Source organism: Dreissena polymorpha, chromosome 15 (assembly GCF_020536995.1).
Source record: "Dreissena polymorpha isolate Duluth1 chromosome 15, UMN_Dpol_1.0, whole genome shotgun sequence".
NCBI lineage: Eukaryota > Metazoa > Mollusca > Bivalvia > Myida > Dreissenidae > Dreissena > Dreissena polymorpha.
Genome location: NC_068369.1, coordinates 21,592,204 through 21,612,374, shown reverse-complemented (window position 1 = coordinate 21,612,374; position 20,171 = coordinate 21,592,204). Strand labels below are relative to the sequence as shown.

The 20,171-nt window shown below is 33.9% G+C and overlaps 2 protein-coding genes across 2 annotated transcripts in view; both read right to left on the bottom strand.

Annotated features, from left to right (window-relative positions):
• Window positions 1-2,048: 2,048 nt before the first annotated feature.
• The window catches only part of LOC127859405 (kinesin-like protein KIF28), a 36,914-nt gene continuing 18,791 nt past the window's right edge, over window positions 2,049-20,171 (bottom strand). The window contains exons 12-23 of the mRNA XM_052396779.1: window positions 19,678-19,871; window positions 18,722-19,005; window positions 17,794-17,942; window positions 16,957-17,091; window positions 14,135-14,218; window positions 12,611-12,673; window positions 10,671-10,817; window positions 10,122-10,247; window positions 7,718-7,876; window positions 6,927-7,007; window positions 6,389-6,527; window positions 2,049-6,111 (exon numbers count right to left, since the gene is read on the bottom strand). Coding sequence (XP_052252739.1) covers window positions 5,684-6,111; window positions 6,389-6,527; window positions 6,927-7,007; window positions 7,718-7,876; window positions 10,122-10,247; window positions 10,671-10,817; window positions 12,611-12,673; window positions 14,135-14,218; window positions 16,957-17,091; window positions 17,794-17,942; window positions 18,722-19,005; window positions 19,678-19,871 — 1,989 coding nt within the window. The 3' untranslated portion in view covers window positions 2,049-5,683. The remainder of the gene's footprint in view (window positions 6,112-6,388; window positions 6,528-6,926; window positions 7,008-7,717; window positions 7,877-10,121; window positions 10,248-10,670; window positions 10,818-12,610; window positions 12,674-14,134; window positions 14,219-16,956; window positions 17,092-17,793; window positions 17,943-18,721; window positions 19,006-19,677; window positions 19,872-20,171) is intronic.
• LOC127859396 (membrane progestin receptor gamma-like) overlaps window positions 9,478-20,171 on the bottom strand; it is a 418,822-nt gene continuing 408,128 nt past the window's right edge. Inside the window, exon 3 of the transcript XR_008039352.1 lies at window positions 9,478-9,493. The gene's annotated coding sequence lies outside the window, so the exon portion shown is untranslated. The remainder of the gene's footprint in view (window positions 9,494-20,171) is intronic.

The window sequence follows — 20,171 nt, the reverse complement described above, 5'->3', positions numbered from 1 at the left end:
CCAAACTGCAACATGGTGTTGTATAATTTTATTTATTGAGCCTATCACAACACGATATTCAAGTTCACGCAGCAATCTGTAACAACGGCATGAGAAAATACATCTGCTAATGATAAAAAAAGACATTTTCGTACACTTTGATGTTGTAAAGACATGGTCGTTTTAAAACAGTTGTTTCTGTGTCAGTCTGATGAAAACAGCTCAAAGTTTGGAAATATATGTTAACATTTAGGGAGCAGCTCTTACTTAAAACTTCTGATTCCAAAAGGCAAACAATATCTTTATGACTCCTTTCAAGTAAACAGACAGACAGAATATGTATGCAGGAAAAACAATGTCTTCTTCAAACTTCTGTTTCTTTCAGAAAAACAAAACAAATTACATTATTAAATTATAACAATAATAATTACATACCGGTATACATCTGCAATACTTTGAAGTTATTCATGGAATTCTACCGAATAAGGTCTTCGTAAATAAATAAAAATCATTGAGCTTTTAACTTGATTGTGCAATAATTATAATCATAGACTACAGCTATGGGATCCAGACATAAGCCCCCCAGGACAAAACCCCCCCAATGAAAAAATGAACATTTGGACAATTGCCCCCCAGTAGAAATGACAGGTAGGATATAAGCCCCCCAGTGCTTATTTTGCATCTGGACATTTGCCCCCCAGTGCTTATTTTAGAAGTGGACATTTGCCCCCCAGTGCCTAATTTTCAATGACATTACTCGATTGAGCAGATAATCATGTCCAATTATCACCACCTGATTACTCGAAACCTTTGAGATGATAATCCATTTATCCAATTACCACCACTGAAAGGCTTAAATAATGGAAGGGATAAATAAGGCTACACTGGATTTGATCTCTTCTCTGACTTTCATAACTTCTATGGCTAAGTGGTCAGCATTGTTACTGTGTGTTGTGGATGATGTGACCATAGTAACAAAGTAACCTGAATATATAAAAACAATTATTTAATATTGTAACTAATGGTAATAGCAATGAAACATTTAATTTATTATATATAAAATTATTTTGTGACGTTTTGTATAACTGTTTGGAATTAATTATGTAAATGAATTGATATTTTGAATGTTGGTAAAGCTTACAAATACTACATTTACCTTTACTTCAAATAATTAAATTTGTGAAGTTATGCAATACTGTCTGGAATTAATTTTGCAAATCGCTATTTTAAAAGTTATGATAGCAAAGATAACAAATAGCATTTTAATATTATACTTACATCAAGATTAGTTGTCAAGGTTCCTTTACATGAAGCGCTTCTGCGCTTGGAACATTCACAATGTATTGATTCTTTACGAGACTTCTTTTTGGTGTAAGAGTACCCATCCTTCAGTAATTTCTCAAACCCTTTATTACTCTTAATAATTTCCATGATGAAATGTATCGTTTGAAATGTGATAGTTTCGTTATATACTAAGTTTTAGTTAATTGTCACTCAAACAATGTAACTACACAAATTATTGCCTTTAAATGTTGTTATATGTGTTCACTTTAATTATCATTATTTGTACTAAGTTATGATGATTATTATTGATAATCCTTTTGATTGATTAAATAAAGAAGCCATTAATTTTCATTAACAAGTATATGATCAAAGCCACATGTCACACCTTTAACAAGCTGATAATCCTTTTGATTGATTAATTAAAGAACAATTCTTTAAGATGTTTGTTTTACCTAAGATTAGGAAATTCAAGTGAGTTTCTGGACCTTTTTTATTTTAAATTATAATGATCCAAGTTTCTATGATTATATATTTGTGAGATATGAAATAATAATGAATCCAAAGACAGAGATATACTAGTTTAATGGAAACAACATATGATATTAGCACTGGGGGGCAAATGTCCTCTTCTAAAATAAGCACTGGGGGGGCTAATGTCCAGATGCAAAATAAGCACTGGGGGGCTGATATCCTATCTGTCATTTCTACTGGGGGGCAATTGTCCAAATGTTCATTTTTTCATTGGGGGGGTTTTGTCCTGGGGGGCTTATGTCCTACAATCTACAGCTATACCAATTTTCCTTCATACATCAAACACTCGTGAAGTAAGAATTAATATTACAAAAAACTGTAAAATCATGAATGGTTTTGGATTTCAAAAAAAATGTACAACTATTAATTGATTAATTGCTATTAATTGAAAGCATTTCTTTAAATTCTGTTCCAAAAACTTATTTTAGAAATATTGTGAAGAATTAAATGTGTTTTGTTCAGTCAGTAACTCATGTTTAACATTTTGTACAGTTCCAACAATGGTTTTTTATACTCGACTTCTACAAATTAAATTTTAAGTATGTATAGTTGTAATACATGTTGTATATAATACACAAAATTGTGTTTAATCAAAGAAAACATAAATTTATTATATAATCACTGAAATACTCTATCTATGAATTGGTCATATTAAAAGCCATTTATAGAACTAAAGAAGACAAAATACAGAAAATTGTTTACATAGAAATATCATAGCATGAATGTACAAGTCAATACAATTTCTTAAGGTGTGTTTCTGTGGATTTCAAGTCGCTCATTGGCAATCCATAAGCTTATTTTTATCACTACATGTATAAACGCAGATTGTGAAATGGGCAAAATATTGTGCATTTAAATCTACAAATAAAATTCAAAAAATTGTGTTAGTTATTTTAAATTGATATTTCTACCAAAGTACATTACGAAATATGCAGAAATTATGGTAAAAAGCTCGCCATATAATAGACAGATATTATGTAATTTCAGAGAGAAAACGAAATACAAGACATTGAAATAAGATACATTTTCATAAAAATAATTTCGAACGTTTTCACACTCATGCATGGTATATTTCGAACAGAGGACCCATTTATGTGTTTACTGGTAATGCATATGTATTCACAAACATTGAAACAAATAACAAACAAAAGTGCTTTAAAAACAGGTGTTTTTGTTAGAAAATACTCAGCTTTATAAATAATGGACAATATAAGCCTATCAAACTGCATTCTACAAAGTAGCATTCTTAACATACAATTTGATAGGACATAAAAAATAACATCTGACCGGTACTAAAACTACCATTCAATGCCTTTTTCAAAATCTTTACCTTTATATTCTAGATTCTATTCTTATTTAGTTTTAATTTCATGAACTAATGAAACAAAATCCATATGAAATGAAAATGTTATGTTAAAATGGTGTGTACACAGCAAAACATGTTAACAATAAATTACTGTTAAATCAAAACAAAATGATTCAAAATTATATACAAAATATCACAGTTTTGCTTTGATAAGCGTTTATCCCTTTGTAAAGGAATTGTCAAATATTTTGGCAGTTAACTATTTTTAACTGTTGCTACATCTAAATGTGAACTTTGTTTGTTATATTTATCCCAGTTTCGATCAACATCAAATCAACTAACAAACAATTTTGAAACTGGAAGGCAAAAAACAAAGTATCAAAGCTAATAACCCTAAAACCGTTATCTAGTCACACCATTTTAAACACACACAAACAAAAACATGTCAAAATAAAAATTGTAACCAAAAACACAAATCAATAAATTTGGTTTTACTTTTTGAACTTATATATATATATATTTATGAAAGCACAATATTTTTTTTCCAAAACGAAAAAGACATTTCCTTAAGATAGACTTAGTGAATACAAAAGTGTGGGTACGGGCAAAAACGACTGAGCACTATTGATTGGTAAATATCCGAACAGCAAACCATATGAATATAAACATATGATAATGTAAATGTAAGGATTAATGTGATTATGGTTAATTATTATTCTTAAAGAACAATTGCATACGGAAAAATGAACTTTTGTGTCTATTTTAGTATAAAAATGTGAATTAATTAACATATTATCATTTAAACAAACTTAAAAAAAAATCCTCACTAATAATTATTTGCAAAATATTAATTGATAATGATATAAAACTCTTCTACTTAAATCAACTATATTAAATTAATATCACAGTCTCCAACAAATCACAGTTTTTGCTCCGAGCTGAACTTCTGTTGCTATGGCAACAAAAAAGTCCATAACAATTCATCAATCATCACAGTCACTGCCTCTGAGCTTGAAATGGGCACTAAATTACATGCTGCTAAGAAACATAAGAAGCTTTTTCTTATTGTTACGATGACAACATACAATTTAGCAACATTTCAACAGTATAAACTAAACTACTTGGGTTACACTTTCTGATTATAAATAAATTTTATCATAAATAATTAAACATTGCATGAATACATATGCATTACCAGTAAATACAAACACAATAAGGTCACACTGCTGATTTTAGCTAATATAGTTTAGGACAATAATTGTAGTTGAATACATATCATATTTATAAAGAAAGCAATTTGCAAAAATATTCATAGTCTGAGAATTCATGAAAACAGTAATATGCAGCTGTATTATTCATTACGTAATTTGCCTTCATCTTGCAAGCTTTTCGTGTGCTAAAGAATTGAGAAGAATTGAGTAACGTGTGTACTGGACCAGCAGTTAATGATAAAGCAGGGTGTAGTGTCATGCTATTGAATATAGCCCGATTGGTGCAAAAAAGTACCATGTTACATTGAAATGTAATGTCACTTGGTACCTTTTTGCAGTAATGGGGCGATATGAGCTTGAAATTTCTTCACACTAAAAAAAGAGTAAGTTTCATACATGTACCTCATAAATTAGATTATGCAAGCATGTAAATAGTTTGTATGCTAAGCTACAAGAGCATTCAAAATGTATTGCAAGTTAATAATATATTAATAATAGATTGTTAATGTTTTATGTAAAAAATTACAGAAAAATGAGGATGAAAAATATATCCAGATAAGCTATTGAAATGTGATAATGAAACGACAAGATATGTGAATAAGCATTGTGAAAAGGGATAATATTAAATAAAAATAATAAAATAAAAACCATATACATGTACATGTATACTACATTTGTATATTAATAATCAAACAATAAAAAAAAATACATACTGACACACTTTTAATCAATGTTGGACGGAATGGAGACAGGCCAAAAAAAAATCAAAACTCGTAACACAAAAATCATAATAATTGAACAATGAACAATACCATGTCATCAACATATTACAAATGTGCTCATGTCATAATAGACAATTATATGCATCAAAACCGAAAACAGAAATCAGTGGGCATAACCTCAACCCAAATTTAATAATAAAATATTTAATACTTACAATAATACTACTATATCTGTTTCTACATGCAAATGTAGAAAAAACATTAAATACCAGAAACATGTTTTATAAATATACAACAAACATGACCATTTCAAGGGGTTGCACATGATTAGAGTTCCGGGGCTCAGTCCCTCGTCTCTATTCTTTAAAATTCAAACAATTAATAACAAAAGGAACATAAAAACTTTATTTTTTATGTTTTTAAGAACCGTAACTGTAACAATACAACATTACTTTAAACAAATTGTCAGTGGTCACACTTTGATAATGATTTGAACTTGCTTTTAATTTCCCATTTTTAAAGACTGACATCAAGACTTACACAAAATCTTTTTTTACTCTTTAGTGGTAAGCCTCTTTAATCCAAAAAAATAAACTTAAAATTTAATTGTGTATTCAATGCACAGGAATGATTTTTTTGGAGGAAGCCAATTAAAGCAATACACAAGCACTGGATTTCTTCGGAGGTGCTTTCTTTTTCTTGGATTCATCCTCAGAATCTGAAGAATGGCTGCCGCTGCGACCTCCCTTGTGACTGGGAGGTGCTTTCTTTTTCTTCGATTCATCCTCAGAATCTGAAGAATGGCTGCCACGGCGACCTCCATTGTGACCTTTAACTTCCTTTTTCTTAGAATCATCATCAGAATCTGGACCCTTGTGACCTTTATCTTTCTTTTTCTTTGATTCCTCGTCAGAATTTTTATTTCCATCCCCGCCCTTTTTACCCCCCTTTGTACCCTTCCCATCAACTCCCCCCTTATCTGCCTCACCCCCTGAAATGTCTTGTTTGTTCTGTGGAATGACCACACCCACGACCTTTGACCCTCCTACAATCCCCCCGCCATCTTCATCGTCAGAATCTGTAAGAAATTGGTCAGTTGTAAGATGGGTCACATTAATGTAAGCTCAAAATGAATCAAGTCAATTCATTATTCTTGATACTTTGCAGTTTATATTCTTAATTAATCATATAAAACAACAATAGAATGCACATTTTTCAATAAATTGTTAGCTGTTGTTTTCTTAATTATATTAACTAGACGACAAACATAAAATAAGTCAACAATAAACCCTTTTTAATAAAAAAAAACGAAAAGTAGAAAATTAGCGGCGTTGACACGTACCACTGCTTCCTACCTTGTTCCAGCGGGATGAGTTTGATGCACTTCTCTGCCTGGTCGTTGGTGGGTGCCACATAGATGTCCTTGATTAGCGCTGTGCGCAGCTTGCGCTTGTTGTGCTCCTCTGCAACCGCTATCATCTTCTGCATGTGGGCCTGGCAAACACAGACGAGATGGCGTGGGTATTTGTGGATGGGTAGTGGGGGGAGTAGTGAGAGGGTAGTGGGGGGGGGGGTAGTATGGGGGGTAGATCAAGAGTTTTGGAAAAATATAACATGTATGTTCAAATCATTATGTTTTTAATTGGAATTGAATGTATCAAAATATATATGTTTTTCAACCCCAAATTGTAAAACAATCATCCACTGCATGAGTGCCTGGGAAACACAATCGAGAGTATGCAGGTGTAAAAGATAATTGGGGGGGGGAGGAAGATAGTGACATGTATAATTATCAAATAAACAATGTATAAAATATTCATTGTTCATCAGCCAATGAACATCTTTGTATTATTCTGTTGTGTGACTATGAAAATCCTCTGGACAATTATGTACCAGTTTCTGCTCCATCTTTTCCTGGCGTTTCTTCAGGGCCGTCACTTCCATCATGATTTTGACCTTTTCAGGGTCAAAACGCTGGAAAATTAAAAAAAACAAACATTGAAAATGATGTGAACAGTACCATTCAACCATATTTATATAAACAACATTTAACACATTCTTACATTCGACTCAATCAGTTTTTAATATCGTCTGACCAATTGCACACGTTGTATATTCTATAATTGACGGTTTTGGTAGCTTTACATTTTGCCACCAGCGCATTTAAGTTGAGTCCATTAGTTTGGGTTTCCATTCAAAAAGATTATGATTTGACTAATATAAATAGGTTAATACAATAGACACAAGCTTCGATCTGCGAAAAGGGGGTTAAATGCATGTGCGTAAAGTGTTGTCTCAAATTAGTCTGTGCAGTCCGCATAGGCTAATCAGGAAAAACACGTTCTGCTTTTATTGTATTTTTTGTTTAAAGAAAGACCCTTCCTGACAAAATTCAGTTCAAGCAAAGTGTTGTTCCTGTTTAGCCTGTGCAGACTGCACAGGCTAATCTGGGGTGACACTTTGCGCACATGTATTAAACCCCCTTTTCACAGAGCAAGCTTCATATTTATCTTACTTAACTGCAGTTACTGCAGTTAAAAAAAAAGTAAGTATAAATTCTTGTATCTTGCAACTTGTAGAAGTAAAGCTAAATGAAGTCATCAATTCCAAAGAAAGTTTTGGGAATAATAGTGATTGCAGAAAAGTGATTTATTTGCCCTTTTCGCAAGTTTTGAGTGAAGTACCTTGACGTTGTCATTCACAGCATGAATAGTGCCACCTGGGACGACAGTGGACGTCTTTGGAACAAGGACCTTTCCGCCCTTACCGCCTTTTGGCTTCATGTCCTTCTGCTTGCCCCAGATCTGAACGGTGAACGCCCCCGTCTTCAGAAACTCCACAATCTTCAATAGAAAAGCAATTAATTAGAAATACTGTATTATCTGTATAGGTTGATATTTATGCATGTTAACTCTTTACCACTTAGATACGTATTTATACCCCCATTACCATTGGTAATGGAGGCTATATAGGAGTCACTTTGTCGGTCGAACGGTCTGTCAGTCTGTCCCAAAATTTCATGCGATATTCACCAAACTTGGTCACAAGTTGTATCTAGATGATGTATAGGTCAAGTTTGAATATGTGTCATGCCGGATCAAAAACTAGGTAAGGGGGTCACTTAGTGTGTTCTAAACCGAAAGTTTGTCCGGACCATAACTATGTCATTTATCGTTAGATTTTAAAATAACTTGGTACATTTGTTCACCATCATGGGACGGTGTGTTGTGTGAAAAAAATTATGTCGTTATCTCCAAGGTCAAGGTCACACTTGGAGTTCAAAGGTTAAATGCTTGTCCGGGCCATAACTTTATCATTTATTGTGAGATTTTAAAATCATTAGGCAAATTTGTTAACCATCATTGGGTGGTGTGTCGCGCGAAAGAATTAGGTCAATATCTCCAAGGTCAAGGTCATACTTGGAGTTCAAAGGTCAAATGCTTGTCTGGGCCATAACTTTATCATTTATTGTGAGATTTTAAAATCATTAGGCAAATTTGTTAACCATCATTGGGCGGTGTGTCGCGCGAAAGAATTAGGTTGATATCTCCAAGGTCAAGGTCACACTTTGAGTTCAAATATCAAAAATTAGCTTGTCCCGACAATAACTATGTCGTTCATTGTGAGATTTTAAAATTATTTGGCACATTTGTTCACCATCATTGGACAGTGTGTCACGCAAAAGAATTACGTTGATATCTCCAAGGTCAAGGTCACACTTTAAGTTCAAAGGTAAAAAAGGGCCATAAATGAGCTTGTCTGGGCCATAACTATGTTGTTCATTGTGAGATTTTAAAATCATTTGGCACATTTGTTCACCATCATTGGCCAGTGTGTCGCGCAAAAGAATTGCGTCAATATCTCCAAGGTTAAGGTCACACTTTGAGTTCAAAGGTCAAAAATGACCAGAAATGAGCTTGTCCTGGCCATAACTATGTCATTCATTGTGAGATTTTAAAATCATTTGGCACATTAGTTCACCATCATTGGCCGGTGTGTCGCGCGATAGAATTATGTCGATTTCTTCAAGGTCAAGGTCACACTGTGTGTTCAAAAGTGAAAAATGGCCATAAATGAGCTCGTCCGGGCCATAACTATGTCATTCATTGTGAGATTTTATAATGACTCTGTACATTAATTTTGTTCACAGTCATGGACGGCATGTCATGTGAAAGAATTCAAGAGTGCAAAGGTCAAATGGCCATTAATAATAATGGCATAATAATTCTTTAAAATCGCCATAAATTAGATTCTCTTGTTTTGTGAAGACAGCATGCCAAATAGCCTGCGTCAATGTGGCAAGTGGGGGTATACGTCACGTCTGTGACAAAACTCTAGTTTGACCTGTTTGAAGTCCCTTAGAAAGTTAAATTTAATTAAAGACCTTTCTTTCTAGATTCAGGTTTTAAAGTCTTCATTTCCAACCCTTAGATACTGATGAGCAGCAAACAGCATAAAACCTGAACAGACTGCGAGTTACTCGCAGTCTGTTCTGGTTTTATGCTAGTTGCACAAGCCATTTTCACTTGCTTCTGATGGGGAAAGGGTTAAAAAGCAAAGGTATAATTTTACACTTACAAGCTCAACAATTTATTTTCCCTAAAATCCCTAAAATCATGTTGTAAGAAAATTGTACATGTTTTTTTTTTTTGCTTCTTGTGCTAACACCCATATAATAATTTTTATAAAGAGTAAATCAACTCTCCTTAGACCTTAATATACAAGTAGTTTGGTGTCATTGGCTTTTATATCACGAGGTTTTTATCACAAGTTGCAACATGATAATGTTTATTTTACTGCAGTCAAAAACAACATGCAATAATACATGATAAAACCATAATGAGAATCTTTCCAAGTTATTATGTCTGCAAATAATCATTAGGGGACACTTGTTTTTGACAGGGCTAAACATTAATGCGACTTCCCGGTCTGAATGTGTTACATGTTTATCCCAATGCCAGATATCTGTGTATACAATACTAATTTTTAGTATTTTTAGACTCGCAGACTGTTCTGGTTTTATGCTGGTTACATTAGCCATTTCAACTTTGCTTCTGAGCTTGAAAGAGATAACAGGCGGTTGGTTACCTCCGGTGTTCCAGCTCCAAGGGAGATAACTCTCTCGTGGTTGAAGTCAGGATTGATGGTGTCCTTCATCACCTTGGACTGAGTGAATCCTTCCTCCAAATACACCTTGTACTTGCAGTAGACATCCTGAACATAACAGAGGCATTTAGGATAATTTAGCCGCGGTATTGGAAAACAAGGCTTTAACCCTTTGAATGCTGGGAAATTTGTCGTCTGCTAAAATGTTGTCTGCTGAATTTCTAAAATTAGCATTTTCTTCGATTTTTTTCAAAGAATATTATCAGAATAGCAAACAGTTTGGATCCTGATGAGATGCCACGTTCTGTTAATGATAATAGCAAACTTAATGTTTTTGTAACAAAGAACATTAAATTAAATATAAGTTATCAGTATTTCCCAAACATACAAATACTTGTTCTCAAAAAATATCTATCATTTTCTACGAGAAACTTTAATAAACAGGTTTGAACATAATTAAACATATCTCTATAGACTATTTATATTAATTAAATGGCATAAGCATAACCATGAAAAGCAAACTTAACTTACAGTGAATCTGTTTGGCAGACCTCGGGCGTTCAAAATCTTCACCTTGAAGTCGACTGGAACACCGACCAATTTTGAAGGATCCTCAACAAACTTGTTGTCTTTCTCTGTGTATTCTTTACCCTTTGCATCGCAAGGATATGCCCCGATCTGTTATGGTAATAACAAATGGGTAAAAGATTGCAAACCTTTTTTTTTTTTTAATTCAAAAGAAACAAGCAAACTCGTAGAATTAATATCCTCCGCCTTCTCCTCGTTGATATCTATACACCCATGAAGTTTAATGTTGACATCTTACATAGTTTCTGAGACATATCCCTGAAATGTTTGTGACAGATAGATGGACTGATTGACCGATGGACAATGCCAAAACTATATTCCTCCGCCTTTTACGGGGGATAATCAAAGGGGACACAATTGTTTTACAATGTGAATTTTCGTCAATTTGTAGAAATCTATCTAAAATTCTGTTTTTACTATTTTCTTCAATTCAGTTTAAATTCCTTTAGACCAAATTGATTTGAGAACTTAATTGTAATATGTTCAACATAAAACTTAAATGTTTTATGTTATAATTTCATTTAGAACAATTACAAACACTGCTGAGCTGGAGTTAACAACAATAATTGTATTACATGTATTAACAATATTATAAAAGTCTTAAGACAACTGACACACAAATAAATACCTAAAATCTGTTAGACCTCATGAGCAATTAAGTATTTACTTAAACAAGAACTTTGTCACAGACAAAACAGCATCCCCTACTGTGTTAATGTTGTCTGATTCCTTAAAACCTATTCATTTGAGCTTGATTGTATTGTATTGTATTGTATTGAAAGCCAAAGGGTTATTTAAGTTATATTAAACACTCTACAGTTTTCTGGGACTAGAACCAGTACTTTGTGTCTACGAGGGAGATCTAAAGATCTAATTCTCCCACCAAATGTATTCACCTAGCTTTGGTACCTTATAGATAATATGGCAGGATGGATATTCTGACTTTCAATCATGTCTGTAAACATAGCAACCAAAATTGTGGTCGGACAAAACAACTGAAACAAGCAAATCCGTTGAATTGATATCCCCCACCAATATGCTTCTGGACACGCATACCAAGTTTCAATGAAATCCGCCAAAGCACTTCCAAGATATGGCTCTGGACACACAAAAAGCATTTTTCAAGATACAAAGGGCCATAACTTTGTTATTATCAGATGGTGTACAATTCCATTTGGCCTGCATCATCCTATTATCCATATAAATACTCATACCAAGTTTCAATGAAATCAGCCAAAGCACTTCCAAGATATTGCTCCGGACGGACGGAAAGACGGACGGAAAGACAGACGGACGGACACCGCCAAAACAATATCCCTCTGCCTATGGCGCGGGATAATAATGTGCATGACCCCAATACGGTCCTTTATCAACATACCAAGTTTCCTCACCCTAGCTAAAGTACTTTAGAATACTTCTTGAGTGATCGCAAGATCCAGATTTAGACAAACTGGGGGTAAACCTATAGTCCCCTTAGGTAACACTGTAAGGGGACTAAAAACAAACAAACAAAAGGAATTCCTATTGTATTTCAAGTTGTTTTATCTGATTATATTTTAAACAATATACATTTTAAAGTCCACACATGCTCAAAATCAATGAATATTTAGTACAATATTTCAAAAAATACAGACAATATATTCCATGTGAATTTCCCGTGATGATATCCAAACATTTATAAGCAAACACGAGATAGGCTTCGGGCAGTGTCATAAAATACAGCGTTGTTCTCATGATTACATGATTCTTCCAAAACTACCCGGATCCAGTCTCGCGTTTGCTGGTATATGTTCAGAAATAGATTCCTTGATTTTGAGTCTTTATGGGTCTATAAAACTTATAGCTATCTTTTTAATTCTGAATAATAATGATTTCAAACTTACAGCCATCTTTCCAACCGAGGATCCTTTGAAGTCTGTGATATCCAAAGTTTCACTGGATTCAAGCTGGAAACAACAATGATATACATTGGAATGTTAATTTTAAAATTTATAATTATAATAATTATTTTTATTTGTATTATTAATTTTTATATTATTATTACTTTTTATAATACATATGTTTATTGAAATTATTTTAATAAAATAACAATACAATTAAAATCAATTATACTGAAGCTAGTGGACTAAAAAGTGCAAAGTAATTGTACTGACTTGGTATTAGATTACTCTTTGAATTTAAAAATTATTATTGAAAACAGAATCTTATGTACAACAACAGATTCCTAACTATTCTATCCTTATTTTTTAAATTGCAAGTGATAATTACTCAGTTATGTAATTGTACCGGTATATACTGTAATTATCCATGTTCTTGCTATTTAACACCATAAGAAAAAGCTATTCTCTTTTTTTTCCAACTGTGAGACAATAAGTTGGGATATCCTCAATTCTAAGTGATACATGTGTAGCCACTGTAGCCACATAATACAGGCTACGTTACCATATATCAGAAAGGCTGTTAAGTCACATAATACAGGCTACATTACCATATATCAGAAAGAATGTAGTCACATAATGCAGGCTACATTACCATAAATCAGAAAGGCTGCTATTAGTCACATAATACAGGCTACGTTACCATATATCAGAAAGGCTGTTAAGTCACATAATACAGGCTACATTACCATATATCAAAAAGAATGTAGTCACATAATGCAGGCTACATTACCATATATCAGAAAGACTGTATTCACATAATACAGGCTACGTTACCATATATCAGAAAGACTGTATTCACATAATACAAGCTAGGTTACCATTTATCAGGAAGACTGTAGTCACATAATACATGATATGTTACCATACATCAGAAGGACTGCAGCCACATAATAGAGGTATGTTACCATATATCAAAAAGAATGTAGTCACATAATGCAGGCTACATTACCATATATCAGAAAGACTGTATTCACATAATACAGGCTACGTTACCATATATCAGAAAGACTGTATTCACATAATACAAGCTAGGTTACCATTTATCAGGAAGACTGTAGTCACATAATACATGATATGTTACCATACATCAGAAGGACTGCAGCCACATAATAGAGGTATGTTACCATATATCAGAAAGACTGTAGTCACACTATGCTACCATTTATCAGAAAGACTGTTGTCACATAATTCAGGCTACCTTACCATATATCAGAAAGACTGTATTCACATAATACAGGCTATGTTACCATATATCAGAAAGACTGCATTCACATAATACAGGCTTTGTTACCATATATCAGAAAGACTGCAGCCACATAATACAAGTTATGTTACCATATATCAGAAAGACTGTAGTCACATAATACAGGCTAAGTTACCATTTATCAGAAAGACTGTAGCCACATGATACATGCTACCTTACCATATGTCAGCAGGACCGTTACTACATAATAAATGCAATCTTACCATGTATGAAATGGACTGCAGCCACATCTTCACACTTCCAATGTGGAAATCAGCCTTTGGATCATCATAAAACGGGTCTTTGTCCTATAATACAATTAACAATAATAATTTCCTAATTAGCAGCCATGTGGCCATTTTATCATACATAAGCCCTGTGGCATGGAGAAATTAGAATGGAGTCTTAAAACTCATATCATTCTTTAACACACCTTGAAAATCAAGTGTATATATTCCACTATCACTACATTATATTCCGTGGGGGAATTGGCTGCTGCAATTTAATTTTATTAATATATATAAAACTTCTATTAACTTCCAAAATGCCTGAATAATTGGTGATTCATGTTCATCAGGTTTTGCTGCCCAAATCCCTTTCTCCAATGCACTTATACAGAATTTATTCAACTAAGGTAAAGTGGTTAATAAATGTCTCAATGAGAAAATATTATCTGTTTATTTTTTTATGAAACATTTTATCTTTACATGTATTTATTAACCCTTTCAGTGCGGGAACCGATTTTTGAACCTTTGCAAACAGTTTGGATCCAGATGAGACGCCACAGAACGTGGCGTCTCATCAGGATCCAAACTGTTTGCTATTTTGATAGTATTCTTTGAAAAAAATCAAAGAAAATGCTAATTTTAGAAATTCAGCAGATGACATTTTAGCAGAAGACAAATTACCCAGCATGCAAAGGGTTAAAGTACTGGTGATTGGATAATACATAGTACAAACTAGGTGCTATCTAATTTAAGGGCACAAGTTTATTTGATAATCATGAATGGCAATACATGTAAATGTATCATGCACTGCTGGACATATGGACTAGACTATCATGTTTCATCAAAATGTGAATTGCTTGCAAATCATTAATGTACCTACACTTAATGACAATGTTTGTACATCTGATCTGTGAAAAGCTATAGCAGCTTTTTATTTTACAGAAAACCGGACATTATTAAGATTCATTACAGTTCTATTAAAGTTCACTTTATATGTTCAAACCTAGTAAATCAACAGAACCAACAAACAAGATGACCTTGGCTAATAATTTCTTGAAAATTTAGATGGTTCAAATTCCCATGTTTGTTGATTTCTAGAAACCTACACTGTTAGTTTTGCTTAATGGAATGTGTGATGCCAAGAACTGGCAAAGTTTCTAAAAACCAACACAAATTATACCATTTAATTATTAGCACAGAAGGTTGGTCAAATTTGGCACGCAACTATTTGGTTAAGAAAAGATATTATAATGTAGAGCTTCTTTACAACCTCTTCTTTTCTGTAAATAAAGTAACTAATAATCTTACCTTGAAAGGGGCCTTTTCACATTTTGGTATTTTTATTTTTTATAAATTGTTTCAAAATCGCAAATTTTTGTTGTAGTTATGAAAATTGGGAGGAAACAGTTATACTGAACATTTACCAATCTCTAAAATATCCATGATATGCATCTTTTGGGAATTTAAAAAATGACATTTATAAAGCATTGCAATGCGAAAGAATTGAATAATTTGGAGAGTTCTGTTGTTGTCAGTATATTTTGTGATACTGTGACGAGGATTGATTATATAAGGTATAAAACATGCTACCAATAGTATGAGCACGGATGGCCGAGTGTTCTAAGCTATACATTTTTACTCCAGGGGTCAGTGGTTCAAGCCAAGTTGAGGTTTACTTTTTTTCTTTCTTTAGTTTTATTCTTGTTACATGTATATGCTAGGAGCTGACTTTAGATCCCATGTTAACATTTATCAATATAAAGCATTTAATGACAAACTTCAATACATGCCAAAATCTGTGAAAAGGTCCATTTAAGACCTGATTCATATTCAGGGTGAGAATCCAACAATGTTAGATCCAAGTGGTTTCAGGCCTTATCTTTATATAGTGATGTGCAACCTATGATGCACAAATCTAGCAAACTTTGCATATTAATGAGATTGGGCAAGTGTGAAAAAACAAAGTGTATACAAGTTGTAAATTAGCTAAAATACTGAAAAATCCAACAAAATATCGTTAAATTTGGTGAAAATCCGTGTTTCTTATTGATTACAACAACCACTTACCAGCTCATTGCTCTTTTTCTTAGATGCACCTTTTTTCTGACAGTGAATGGAAATTGGGTCATGAACTCTGACATTTAGACAACACTTAGGGGGCACAATTAAAATACCTTGGGAATAGCGACATGTCATTAATACAGATGCCAATTCTTCTATTTTGAACATATCAATCTGTTAACACAAGTGTTTATTGATTAATGAGTATAAGAATTACAAAAATATATTGAATCAATCAAACATTTTATTCAAACAAAGCAGGATTTAGGCAGTACATTTTAAACAGGTTTTGAATGCTAAAATTATTTGAAAAGTTTTCAAGACTTTTAGTGACACTGTCTATGGCTTATTCCCATTGGCCATGAAACAGAAACAGGAAGCATAATAAAATTGAGGCTAAACATGTATTTTTAGCAGAGGATAACATATAATGCGAGAATATTTAGTACCATACGCCACACAATAATTATTAATAATTATTTCATTTGTACTTTTTTTCTTTAGATATGTATATCTGATTAAGCATATACCCAAGAGTTTATGATGCTTAAAAGCTCCTGCATAGGTATGTCTATAGTTTGGCAACGCATGGTTTGCCAGTATTACAGCAAACATTTCAAGAGACTAATTTTGTATAAAACAACTTTATGTAAACAAGCTCAATAGAAATCATACAAATTAAGGATTTAAAAAAATGCACTATAGAAATGATACAATCCAAAACCATCATCCCCTCTATGTTCTGCAAATATAGCTACCTGTGGTACATTAACGTCCACCCCGTCCTCAAATTTGTCGAACAGTTCGGACATGAGGCACTTGCGGTCAAGGAATTTCTGTCTGTTCCAGAACCACTCGTGTTTCGTCTCAATATCTGTCATCTTCACCATGACCTGTAGGTTAGGGAAGGAATTTTGGAAATACACTTTAACTGTATAATACTACACACTAAGGTTGTGGCGGTGTATCGCATATTGAGGCCCCGTAATATCTTAGGTTCAATCCCGATTCTACAAATGTTCTCAAAAGGTACCTCAAAGTAACAAAGAACTGGTTCTACAGAGACTCTGAAAAATGGCTCTATCCCCATGCAATCAATCTAAATGGTTTAACAAAGAAAATGTATTGATAATTGAAAAATAAAATTGATCAAATAAAGTTTTTTTAAAATATCTCCCACATACTACAACAAACTACAGGTATAATAACTACTTCTAAATAGTTTCAGCATTTTATACTTTATACAACAATAACAGTTACACAACATCCCAGTTTGCATACCTGACATGAAGATCCAATACATGAGTTCTATTGTTTTAACTTAACATAGTTAATATTTATTAGTTTAAACCTATATATTTTAGTTCCATTGTGTCGAAAGCCTGAGGCTTATTGAAAAATTCTCAAGTCCGTTTCCTGGGTCTAGAACCAGTCCTTGGTGTCTTGGGGGAGATCTAAAGAAAATCCAACGGTGGGGATCCAACCCGTCACCTCCCCGTCACTAGGAGCACACCATAACCGTTACACCACTGCAACATTAATATTTTTTAGCACACAACTCCATACAACACCCCAAAACTGCCACGCCCACCTACCTCAGTGCGTCCAGTCATTTCACCGCGTGCTTCAGGGGAGACAATCACGAGGTCAAAGCGTCGTTGCTTGCCGAGGGCCTCACTGATGCTGTTGGCCTCCTCCACACCCGGCATGATTTCTATGAGGTCCTGCTGCAGTAGAGACTCATCTGGTGGAGGAAATAAACTGCCATTAAGTCGTGTTCTGAGAAAACTGGGCATAATGCATGTGTGTAAAGTGTCGTCCCAGATCCGCAAAGGCTTATCAGGGACGACACTTGCCACTTTAATGACATTTTTCGTTTAAATGAAGTCTCTTCTTAGCAAAAATCCAATTTAGGCAGAAAGTGTCGTCCCTGATTAGCCTGTCTGGACTGCACAGGCTAATCTGGAACTACACTTTACGCACATGCAATTTGCCCATTTTTTACACAACAAAACTGCCATTAGTCCACTTTGTTTGGACTTTTGCGATATTAAGCCACTATTCAGTGTTCTCCATAAATATGTGAGTAGCCAGTTATATTTTCAAAGAAACCAGCAACTAAGAACTAAAACAGGTGTTTTTTGCACTGTTTTGAATTGATATATTTGGGGAGGGTAGCCTGTGCCAAGATTGCTAGAAACGAGTGAAATCCCCGACTGCTGGTGCTTCTGTAGAACACTGCACTATTACCTCTCAGATATTATGTGATAAGCAGTTAAATAACATTTAAGATTTATCTTATAATTGGTACTTAAGTTTATTTTCAACCCACCTGTTAGGTTCTTTTCAGCCCAGCGATATCTTTATTTTAAACCCTCATACAACTTTATTCTCAACCAATCTGCAAGAGCATCTTTATTTTTAACTCACCTATACGTTTAATTTTAACCCACCTGCACCTTTATTATCAACCTACCTGCACCTCTATTTGTCCACCCACCTGAACCCCTATTTTCAACCCACCTCTGCTCTTATTGTTGCCAGACATATCAAAGCCGCCAGATTTCTCTGCAATTTCTGCCTGGGCCATCTCAAAGGTCGGGTCTGTGACCTTTGAGGGTGTCGTGTCCTTGGGGTTACAGAACACATAAAATTGAGAAGTGCCAAACAGCAGACGGTCGTTGTTCTTCAGGACCTTCGTTTCTGCGGTAACGGGCTTGCCGTTACGGAGCGTGCGAGCGTTAGGGAATGTCTCCAAGGTGAACACGCCATCCTTGTGCATGATCTTGCAGTGCATGTCAGTAATACTGAAGAAAACAAAGAAATTATTAAATATAAATACAGTTATTAAAATAATGCAAAAGCAAAAACATTATATTTATCTCAGGATTGAGCTTTTAATTTCAACAAAGCCTGTTATTACTGTAAACATCTATAACTATTAATAAAAGTTCAAAACTCTTATTTAAAAAAAAACAACATAAGTAAATTAATTGAACTCCACAAACTGAAAATATGTTTTAAAATGTTGCTTATTTATGGACTTAAAATGTAATTCAGCTAGAAAAATCCCCAGTCCCTTTTAAGATCAAAATTGGTCCTCCTGGTTCCAAAGCAAACGCCCTACTGTGTCGCTTCTAAAGCTCCCCATACATCACCCTACTATATATCAACCTCAGACTCTGATAAAAAGAGGCTCAATGCATGTGCTTTAGTGTCATCATCCCAGTTTAGCCTGTGGAGTTCACACAGACTAATCAGGGACGACACTAACCACCTGAACTGGATTTTCCCTAAGAAAAGACTTACTTTAAACAAAAATACCATACAAGCGGAAAGAAGGGTCCCTAATAAGCCTGTGTGGTCTGCACATATGCTAATCTGGGACAACACTCTACGCACATGCACTAAGTCCCATTTCCCCAAAGGGATACTCATATATATCATCCCTACATTCCCCACAATGCAACACTGCTTACCTGCTGCCACGCAGTGTGAGGTCAGTGCCCTCGGCTTTCCCGTTGCCTATGATGGTCTCGTCGTCCATTGTGCTGTCTGACTTCACGAGGAAGTGGATGATCCTGCCGGTCATCTGGGGGTCACTGTTCAGATTATACATGTGGGGGTACGTCTTCTTCTTTTCATTGATCTCCGCAATCAACTTGTATGAGCTCTGAAGAATTTTTTTGTTTATTGATAAAATGTACCTTTTATTACAGAACTTTTTCTTTAGCAAAGTTTAACTTTGATGAGTCTTATTAAATATTTAACTTATAATTTTCTTAGTACCTGTAATGATTCAAAGGATGCTTTCAAAATAAGTCTTTTTAGTGGCAATCATTTGCAATTATGATCACATGAAAATATTTGTGTATGTCATAATTATATTCATTTATTTACTATGAATATTTTTTATTAAAATAATTAAAGTAATTAAACAAAGTACAGCTTTTTAGTGCTGTTAAAAGTATTC